This window comes from Elephas maximus, chromosome 6, assembly GCF_024166365.1.
Source record: "Elephas maximus indicus isolate mEleMax1 chromosome 6, mEleMax1 primary haplotype, whole genome shotgun sequence".
Lineage (NCBI taxonomy): Eukaryota > Metazoa > Chordata > Mammalia > Proboscidea > Elephantidae > Elephas > Elephas maximus.
In genome coordinates, this window is record NC_064824.1 from 95,145,908 (window position 1) to 95,156,780 (window position 10,873).

Sequence of the window (10,873 nt, forward strand, 5' to 3'; positions counted from 1 at the left end):
GTTTCAGGGGACATGTACGTCAATCGTCATAACAAAGTATATTAAAAAAGCATTCTACATCCCACTTCGGTGAGTGGCATCTGGGGTCTTAAAAGCTAGCAAGTGGACATCTAAGATGCATCAATTGGTCTCAACCCACGTGGAGCAAAGGAGAATGAAGAACACCAAAGACTCATGGAAAATAAGAGCCCAAGAGACACAAATGGCCATATAAACCAGAGACTCCAGCAGCCGGAGACCAGAAGAACTAGATGGTGCCTGGCTACCACCAAGGACTGCTCTGACAGGGAACACAAGAGAGAATCCCTGATGGAGCAGGAGAAAAGTGGGATGCAGAACTCAAATTCTAGTAAAAAGACGAGACTTAATGACCTGATTGAGACTGGAGGGGCCCCAAAGGACATGGCCCCTGCACTCTTTGTAAGCCCAAAACTAAAACCATTCCTGAAGCCAACTCTTCAGACAAAGATTAGACTGGACATAAAATGATACTGGTGAGGAGTGTGCTTCTTAGCTCAAGCAGACACATGAGACTATGTGGGCAGCTCCTGTCCAGAGGCCGTAAGAGAAGGCAGAGGGGGAGAGGAGCTGGTTGAATGTACACCGGAGATACAGGGTAGAGAGGAGAAGTGTGCTGTCACATTACAGGGAGAGCAACTAGGGTCCCATAACAACGTGTGTATAAGTTTTTATATGAAAAAAAAAATTTTTTTTTCCAACACTGGAACTCACAAAAATAACCATCACCATATAAACTGAAATATTTGTTGAGTACCTATTATACATCAAGCCCTGTGCTCCTGATAAATGAGATAATCAACAACAGACTATTGCTGCAATAAAAAACGTTTTCATTCGGTTGCTTAGGTACACTTAACATTTAAAGCAAGTAGCAAATGTTCTTAACATACCATCATTGACATCTTTGTTCTGGGATTTGGTAGAGTCAATTCCCGATGATGACGGAACTTCAAAGTCATTTGTATTTTCTTCAGCTGATAACTTTCGTTTTTCCTGAAGACTCTGTGATTGAAAATTAATGATTTCAAAAACTAATGCTGATTTTGCTGTCCCTATTTAAGAGCACATCACATACACATATATATTTCTATATATGTGTATACATATAGAAGTTTAGCACACATATGTGGAGGCTAAAATTTAACAGTCAAAGCATTTCAAAATACTTGGGCTTTATCCTCCAGTTTGAATCAGTCATTCTTATAAATAATAATAAAAAAAATTCTATCTTGCCAATTTCATTAATCCACACATTGTATCCCAGTCCCTTAAATTAAAAGAGATGGGGCACTACCGGTTGCACGGATTAAGAAAGAAATCTGACAGCTGATTCTAAAAGGAGCAATTACTTTTATTTTCCGTCTGACTTCAAGTAATTGAGAACATACGGAAAGTTCAGATCCTTTTTCTTAAGTGTTTTGAATACATATGAAGATTTTCTTGTTATCAAACAATAAAGTTCTTTTTTTTTTTTTTTGGTAGAAGTTACATCATACCACTGGGAAAACTGCTAAAAATGAGAGCTCAACCCTCGTCAGTTTAGAAATAGGAAAATTGAGGCCTAAAGAAATGAGGTAACTCGCCCACCGAAAATCACAAAACGACTTCGTGGCAAAGCTCTAGGACTAGAACCAGATACTCTGACTCCAAACTCCATTCCCTGTCCCCCCGTCCCCGTTTAGCCTGTTGTTGTGCTTAGTTGCCCTTTAACCTACTAACGCTGAACTACCTTCAAAACAGCAAATTTTACCGAGACAAAGGCAACTGGGGGCGGGGATGTTTAAGCGGAATTTAAAGCAGGAATGAAGAAAGGGGTGAGGACGGAGTTGCGGTAAGAAGACGAAAAAGAGGCCGCGAGTCCCCAGCCCGCCCTATGGCAGCGAACGAGGTCATCTAAGCCCCCAAATCTCTCTTTGTGTATTCGGGGAGAAAGAGGGAGGGGCCTTCAGGCCTAGCAGCGCCTTACTTTCTTCTCGCGGTTTTTTCTCTCTTCTCTCCGCCCTTCGAACTCCTCAAAGGAGATTTTCCCTTCCAGGTAGTCGATGAGCTCCGGGCTGAACCCCGACATGTCTACTGGGTCCGGCTACGCAACCCCAAGAACCGGGACAGGGAACCGGAAGAACAACGCCAGCCAGACTCTAACCTGCACCGGGACCTGCAGTCCTCTCGAGAAACCGAGCCGGCCTGCGGCGTAGGCGCCGCGCTCAGGTTCCGCAGGCGCACTGGCCCTCAGTGCGCACTCCCACCCGAGTCGCCCTTCCTCCAGCTTAAGATTTTTCGGCAGCTGAGGGAAATGTATTTTAAAGAGACTTTCCTTAACCTATATATTTTCCCTCAATTTCCGTTTAAAATGTCGGTATCATTCTCTGACATCTGTTTCCCCGTCTGAATGTTCTTTAAATTACTTTGGTCTTTGCTGAAGTGATTTATTTCTTACTCTGTCATGTCCGTTGGGTACTTTCCAGCTCTCCCCTGCCTCTTAAAGAAAGCTTTCCCTCGATTTACGCTGTAAATCCCATCTTCAATCAATGGCACCGTTAGTTTTCCCTTACTACGTAAATCCCCAAATTCTCCCTTTCCAACGGCTCCTTCTCAGTTTGTAAATAGTTTATCTGGACTTCACATTGAACCCACTAACTTCCACAACTTCCACTCAATTTTTCTTATTTTCCTAACAGTCAAACTTTATAAGCTTAGTTGCTATGGTTACCATACATTGTTGCCCAATTGCTATAGGCCATGTACAGTCTTATGCACATACATACATATTGAAAACAATCCTTAAAAATGGGTGTTGTTACTCCTAATGCCAAGGTTCCATGTCTAATAAATAATGAAGCCAGGATTTGAACCCCGGTCTATCTGACTCCAAATCCCATGCTTGGAATTATTATGATACACTGTCTCCCCTCAATGGTAATTTTTTTTCACTTCACACACATTCCTGTGGTTATTTTACCTTGTATTATAATTATTTGTCCGCCTTTCCTCTTTTAACTCCATTAGACTGTAAACATCTTGAGGACAGCACTACCTGACAAGTCTCTGTGAATCCTACTCTGTAGCCCAGTAACTTGTGCTCAGATTTTACAAAGGAATTAGATGGAATTGAAAGTCCTTTTGCGGTGGTCACAGGAGTCAAGGTATGGAGAATACAGCTCAATACACAGCTAAGATTAGAGATAAATTACAGGGAGCCTATCGCTTGGCCATTTACGCCTCTTTATGACAATCCAGATGGGAATAAACAATGGTAAGACAGCAGAATGAGGGAACAGAACCTGAAAAAGGGAAAAATCCCACTTCCTACACCTCGCCCCATTTAATCTGTTGTTATTAGTTGCTTTTTAACCTACCAATGCTAAATCAACTGTTAAATAAATTTTTCCATTTGGGAAAAGAAGGGGTGTTTTACCTGAGAGTAAAAAATAGCTCACAGCTAGAAGTCATCCCCTTTCTCATGAGAAAGGAGCCTCAGGGTTCTACCTGGATACAAAATATGGGAGGTGAGTGGGGTGGGGTTACAGTAATCTACACGAATGACTTATAGGGAAATTCTCCCCTGAACTTCCCCAGGCAGATAGGGAATGCTTCTAAGAAATCAAGTTTCTAGTCCTAACTCTCCTAGAGGAAAAGGAGAAATCAGAATGAGGAGAGATGGCTACCTGGTAAAGAGAGTGCTCCTAAGACTACAAGGGAGCTGCTAGCAAACCTTCCTAGATTCACTTGTATAATTATTGGCTGGTCAGAATGTGGGAATGACAATTCTGGAGATTTAGATTCACCTTTATGCGGAATGGGGTGCAAGGGGTGGGAGGATGGTTTTCCTGCCATGGGACACCTTGATGACATGGATGTTCTTTTAGAAGTCAGAATGTAGCAAAAGATCTCAAAACTTTAATCTTTCTGTTTTTCTTTTCTCTACTTCCTTGCAAATGATTTATCCTCTGGTGAGTCAGAGGCATCCACATTACCTTGAGATGAAGTTGAATTGTTATGGCAGTAATGAAAACAGCAAAAAGAAACCAGTGTTCTGTTTTTTGGACTTGCAGACTGATTTTTGAGAATCAGAGTGGGAGGTTTGAAGGAAGCAGAACACAGAACATATGCCATGACAATAGAATTAGAGACATAGAGGGAGGGAGGACAGGATTTCATTCTTTCCCTTTGTCAGGGGGAGAAACAAGGATGAAGTGTGACCCTTGCTGGGAGATAATTTTTCCAATGGTCTCTTGCTTCTATGTATTAGCTGTGATAGCTTTCATTCTGGACCACCTTTTCAAGAATGTTTGTAGGGCAAATAGCCTTGAAAAATTAGAGATATTGTCTGCCTTTTGGCCAGAGGGCAGCTTTGTTTTCTGATAAGTGTAATAAAGATAATGCCTCCCTTGTGGCAAAGATTGAACAGATTCGCTAGCAGCTCCCTTATGGGCAGGGAGCGATTTCCTGTTTGGGGCTCCTCAATTGTGACAAAGACCCACTGTGTGTACAGAGTACACCTGTAGCCACCTCCCCATGATCCCTGTGGTACTTGGGAGATAAAGGAGTCTACACGAATGTGAAGCTCATGCTGCTTGATGATCCATGAGTAATAAAGTCTATTTTCTCAGACACACAAGTCTCACGTGTTGGCCAGCATCTTAGCTTGCAAGTAGGGCAAAACCTCATACCCTTAACAGTTCTTGACCACCCTAGTCTGAGATAGGACATGTCCTGGGAAAGGGGTATCCATTGAAGAGGAGGCGGGTCAGTACTGAGAGGCTGCCAAGGATCCGTGTAGAGAAGTACCATGAGCCCCTTGAGAACTTAGAGCACCTGCAGAGCATTTATTTCCATTGGAGGAAACGCTACACTTGTGTTGTTTTCCTAGCAATGGTTCTCAGTCAAGAGCAAAATCATTTCTCCAGTGGGCCTTTAGAAATGTTTGTAAAGGGGTTTTGGTTGTTAAGATGATAGAGTAGTGTAGGAGAGTTACTAACATACAGTATCTGGAGATCAGGTGTGCTATATGGTCACATACCATGAAGACTTGTTTGTCCCCAATTGCCAGTAGCACCACCACTAAGAAACTCTAGTTATGTGTGGTATAGATCTGCCATCAACAGCTACCTGCAAATTGTGGGAATTTTTCCAGCAGGATGCATGCCCCTGGTTCTGAGACTTTGCCAAGCCCCATCTAAAACTGCCTGATGTGAATGCCCTTCCTTTTCAAAGGCCTTGAAACTGGTAAGCATCCCCTTTGTGGAGCATTTGATACCCAGAGCAGGGGTGGCGGTGAAAAGGAAAACCAATCACTGGTATTTGGGTGGGACTAAACAGTGATAACGACTCGACGGCACTGGGTTGGACTGGGTAAAAAAAAAAAATACAGTGGTAAAACCCTATCAGACTACCGTTTATCTGAACAACCTACACTTACATGAGAAATAGCTCATCAATAATTATATTTTTAATTTTTTTAAATAATACTTTGTTTTTAGTGAAGGTTTACACAGCAGTTTAGGTTTTCAATCAACAATTTCTACACAAATTGTTCAATGATATTGTTTACATCCTTTATAATGTGTGAATGTTCTCATTTTTTCTGTTCTAGTAGTTCATTTTCATTAATCTAGTTTCTCTGCCCCCTTACTTTTTCATTTTGTTTTAAAATAATTGTCGACTGTTTCATCTCATATAGATGATTTTTTTAAGGAGCAAGTATTTACAGGTGGGAAACCCTGGTGGTATAGTGGTTAAGAGCTACATCTGCTAACCAGAAGGCCAGCAGTTCAAATCCACCAGGCGCTCCTTGGAAGCTCTATGGGGCAGTTCTACTCTGTCCTATAGGGTGGCTATGAGTTGGAATTGACTTGATGGCAATGGAGTTTTTTTCTTTTTTTAATTTACGGGTGGTATCTTTATTCTGTGAGTCAATCTGTTATTTAGCTAAAAGGTGACCTCAGAGGCTAGTTTCAGTTCAAGGTTTAAAGAGTATCTCAGGGCAATAGTCTTGTGGCATCTTCCAGTCTCAATTGTGCAAGTAAGTGTGGATTTTTTTAAGGATTTGAGGTCCGTTCCACATTTTTCTTCTACTTCTGTCAGGATCTATCTATTGTGCCCTGATCAGAACGGTCAGTCGTGGTTACTAGACACCATCTAGTTCTTCTAATAATTACTTATATTTTTTAAATGATAAAAAATAATCTTGACGTTAACTAGAAGCAGCTTCCATTACTGTGTGAAGAATGGTAGAATTTTTTACTTCAACAAGTATTTATTGAACGCTTGTTACATGCTAGGTATTGTGGTAGATGCTTGGGAATTAGATACACTCTGTGCTCACAAAGACCTCACAACCCTCCAAGGAAAACAGACACATATGCTAAACCAGACACGAAATCTGTTCTTGCACAAATATCTTATTCTTGATACTCAGCATCAACTATCCAAAGTAAAGCTACAGAAAATACCCAAAAAACTACCAAAACCATTGCCATCAAGTTGATTCCGACTCATAGAGATCCTATAGGACAGAGTAGGACAGCCCCATAGGTTTTCCAATGCTATAAATTCTTACGGAAGCAGACTGTCACATCTTTCTCCTGTGGAGGGGCTGGTGGGTTTGAACCACCTACCTTTCAATTAGCAGGCAAGCACTTAACTGCTGGGCCACAAGCGTTCCTTAAAAATATAGTAAAGCCTCTTTCAAATAAAAAACATTGATTGATAAAATATAATAAACAAAAACACAAGCTTCAATAAAGCATAATTTAAATGATCATCATATCTTTTGATGATACGAGGTTTTTGTGACTCTTGCAAATATATTCAGTGCTCTGTGTCAGTTTTTTAAAAATATTTTATTGTGTTTTTGGTGAAAGTTCATACAGGAAATTAGGTTTTCATTTAACAATTTCTATACATATTGTTTAGTGACATTAGTTAAAATTCTTCACAATATGTCAGCATTCTCGTTATTTCCATTTTGGTTGTTCTGTTTCCATTAATCTAGCTTCCCTGTCCCCCTTAGCCATCTCATCTTTGGTCTAGGGTAAATGTTAACCATTTGGTTTCATCTAGATGATTATTTTGAGGAGCACAATACTATGGGTGGTATTATTTATTTTTGGGGCCAATCTGTCATTTGCCTGAAAGGTGACCTCTGAAAGTGGTTTGAGTTCCAAGTTTAAAGAGTATCTCAGGGCGATAGTCTTGGGAGTTAATCTATTCTCTACTGGTCCAGTAAGTCGGGCTTTTTTTTAGGAATTTGAGTTCCGTTTTACATTTTTCTCCCAGGCTATCCAGGACCATCTATCGAATCCCTGGTCAGAACGGTTGGTAGTATAGCTGGGCACCGTCTAATTCTTCTTGTCTCAACGTAGCTGATGTCATTGTTCATGTAGACTAGTTTCCTCTTTGAGCCTTTGCTTTCCTTCTTTCTCTGTAGCTCCAGACAAGTATAGAGACCAGTAGTTGTATCTTAGATGGCTGTTCACAAGCTTTTACAACCCCAGATGCTACTCACCAAACTAGGATGTAGAACATTGTCTTTATGGACTATATTACACCAATTGACTGTGTTGCCCCACAAGACTATGGTCCTAAACCCTCAAATCCAGCAAACCAATCCCATGAGGTATCTGGTTTTGTCAAGGAAGTATCCATAACTGTGCCCCCATGTGCTTTATTTATACTTGAAAATATACACAGCACACATAAACATATATATACGTATGCCTACAGTTATTCATATATGCCTTCCTATACATATTTATACATACTTACATATCTACATCAATTTTTATGGTTACAGACGGAAGAAACACTCCAAAAATATACACATGAGGCATATATGCCTCAAAGGTCTGGCTTTTCATATGTGAATCTTGGAATGTAGAATAAAATCATTACAAATTGACCAATAAAAATGGAGGAAAAAAAAACACAAAAGTTTAGCAGTAACTATGGTTGGCATTTTCTAATGAGAAGCTTCATCTGTAGTTTCAAAATAGCTAGAACCTGAAAGAACAAGAAAATGTTACAATGAAATAGAAAATGAAGTCTTAATACAAGTTGAATCTCAACACAAAGACCTACATATTTCAGCGAAAATGCTTTGTCTTCATTTTCTAATCAGAGATGTTAGGAAAGCAGTTCGTAATTATAAAATATACTCCAAATCAGAAGCTTTGCTCCTTTCACCAGGTTGAATAATTTCCGTTATACTGCCACTGGGTGCTTCCTCTGCACCCTGCTCTTAAACATTGCCTCATTTCAGGCACACATTAAAATATTTATTTGACATTTTCTGTGATATTTCTAAGATGTTTCTGTGAGGTACTAGAGATTAGTATTTTCAATTTGCCAATGAAGAACTGCAGCTTACAAGCAATTTATTTGCGATACTGCCACATTTTAAAGTAGGTGGTGGTGGTTTTCAGCTGCTGTCAAGTTGACTTCCAGACTCATGGGGACCCCATGCATTGGGATCAGATCATTGTGATCCGTGGGGTTTTCACTGGCTGATTTTTGGAAGGAGGTTGCCAGGCCTTTCTTTTAGTCTGTCTTAGTCTGGAAGGTTCACTGAGACCTATTAAACATCACAGCAACACGCAAGCTTCCACTAACAGATGGGTGGTGGCTGTCTTTGAGGTTCATTGGCCAGAAATTCAATGTGGGTATCCCACATGGAAGGTGAGAATTCTACCACTGAACCACTCTGCTCTTCCAAAAATAGGTACTAAGGTATTAGCAACTATTCTCCTGTATTTAGTGTCTGATACTCTAGGACTTACATGTGAGAAATAGTCAAGGTAACCCTTCACTTACATAATTTTGTTTATTCTATTTTATTTTCTCATTTTAGGACAGTTTTCAAATGCATTTGCCACATGGTAAATTGCATATTCTTTTTAGATTAACAATCATTATTTAAAAAAAAAAGATTACATTTAGAAGAACTAGTAATCAAAATCCTTTCATAAACACAATGAAGTGCAACAACTTTCTCACAATTTCATCTGTAGGCTTATAGAAGAATGGGAGTAGATTTTAATTATAATTCAGTTCCTTTTATTGTGCAGCTGAACAAAAAGTTAATGGACTAGAATCATAATGTATTTTCTTGGAATGCACCATACCTATTTCTTTTAAAATGGTAGACAATTGTTTGACAGTAATGTTAAAGTAATAAGACTGCTAAATTTCAAATCCTAAACATAAATAAATTTTTAATTCTTTCCTATAAGAAAAATAGCACCTTTACTAATATTCTACCCCTTTCTGTATATGAAGAAGTTTAGGCTCAAATATGTGCTTAATACTTTCTCCAAAAGGAACAATTCTTTTAATTTTTACTTTCCATTAAATCCACCTGCTCAACTTGGCATATTTCCTTTATATATGATTTTCCACATAACTTAGATGTATGACCTGGTCTTAAAAAAGATATAGATAACAATGCATGCTATTTCGTTACATTTAATGATCGTATAAAGAGTGCTAATTCTACTATTTTAATATGTTTCTCCCCAGAAAACTTTATTTAAAAAGTTACAACTCTTACCGTTTTTTAAAACCAGGCCGTAAAATACCTGAACCCAATTAAAACATTAACAGTGATAAGTATAATCAGAACTGAGCATTTATGTCTATGAGGAAATAAAGTCATTTTTCAAATAAATACTTTAAAAATCTCTACTTGACAATTGAGTCGTATGTTTGCACAGAGCCAGGGGATAAAGAGCCAACAGTTACCTGAGCTCAGAAGGAGCTTTCAGCCTTTGAGATAATTGGGAAAGGAGTTTTTCTGCTCTTCATAATCTTTATATGTAGAAGCAATAAGTTCTGATTGGAAAGAGAGAGGTCTGGGATTCTCATTCAAGAAGAAAGTATTCGTAAACCTCCCAAGATCAAGACCTCTTCCTTTAAAATATGTCTGAAGGGTTCTGAAAAGCTGAAGGGAGAAAGAAAGCATTCAATGCCATTTGTAATTATACATCAAAATACTCAAAGTTGAACTTTTCTTTTTTCCTTTGAATTGATGTTAGGGCTAATCTAGAAGGCAGAAACTGAAAAACCAAGAACACAGTGGCAGGAGAAGTGCTTTGGACATGGTTGAATGAAGCCACGTGAAAGGAAAGAACAGGGAAATGTTGATGGTCACTGAGAGAGACAGGCAGAGAAGGTAGAGAAGGAAGGGGAAAAGTAGAAAAGAGGAAGAGGAAATATTTTTTAAAAGAAACAGGGAAGGAGGAATAGGATATTGGTTCACATAAATTTCACAACCATCTTTTTCCCAGATTCACTTGCAAATGAGGCCCAAAAATCCAGTGGATTAGTCTGTGATGATAATAATATACAGTGATAAGCAAAGCAATTATAAGTACAATCTAGGAAATCTGAGTATGTCTTTTACATTTTTGAAGAAATGAACACTTTATTATCTCCAAAGAAAGTACAATTCATTTTTTTAATTCAAATTACTTATCGGTCTTAAGAGGGCAGTCTTCTGAAGCAGGGAACGGAAGGAAAGGGAAGGGAGGGGAGGGGAGGGGAGGGGAGGGGAGGGGAGGGGAGGGGAGGGGAGGGGAGGGAGGGGAAGGGGAGGAAGAGAAAAAGAATTACTTCAGATCCTCCAGACTGAGACATGTATCTTAAACACACATCTAAGACAGGCATACACCATAGCAGCATGAGTAGAGATTGTCATTCACCCCAAGGTGTGAAATGGAAATAAAACATTTAGAAAGGGCTAATAAAGCTTACCGGGGAGTTTGGCTTTGGCTGGCCATTGTTGGCTACCCTGCCTGCATCTGCAAGGCGATTCGTGGGTACTTATAGGCAGTGGACCAGTTGCAGGTGGGAGTCA

At 39.5% G+C, this 10,873-nt stretch overlaps 2 protein-coding genes across 2 annotated transcripts in view; both read right to left on the minus strand.

The window, feature by feature from the left end:
- GTF3C3 (general transcription factor IIIC subunit 3) overlaps positions 1–2,199 on the minus strand; it is a 36,127-nt gene extending 33,928 nt beyond the window's left edge. The window contains exons 1-2 of the mRNA XM_049888897.1: positions 1,988–2,199; positions 912–1,023 (exon numbers count right to left, since the gene is read on the minus strand). Of these exons, the coding sequence (XP_049744854.1) occupies positions 912–1,023; positions 1,988–2,089 (214 nt within the window). The 5' untranslated portion in view covers positions 2,090–2,199. The remainder of the gene's footprint in view (positions 1–911; positions 1,024–1,987) is intronic.
- A 7,579-nt stretch (positions 2,200–9,778) lies between these two features.
- Positions 9,779–10,653, minus strand: C6H2orf66 (chromosome 6 C2orf66 homolog). Its single transcript, XM_049888831.1, has 2 exons — positions 10,630–10,653; positions 9,779–9,958 (listed from the first exon to the last, which is right to left on the minus strand). The coding sequence occupies exons 1-2, from the start codon at positions 10,651–10,653 to the stop codon at positions 9,779–9,781; spliced, it is 204 nt and encodes a 67-aa protein (XP_049744788.1).
- Between the last annotated feature and the right edge of the window lie 220 nt (positions 10,654–10,873).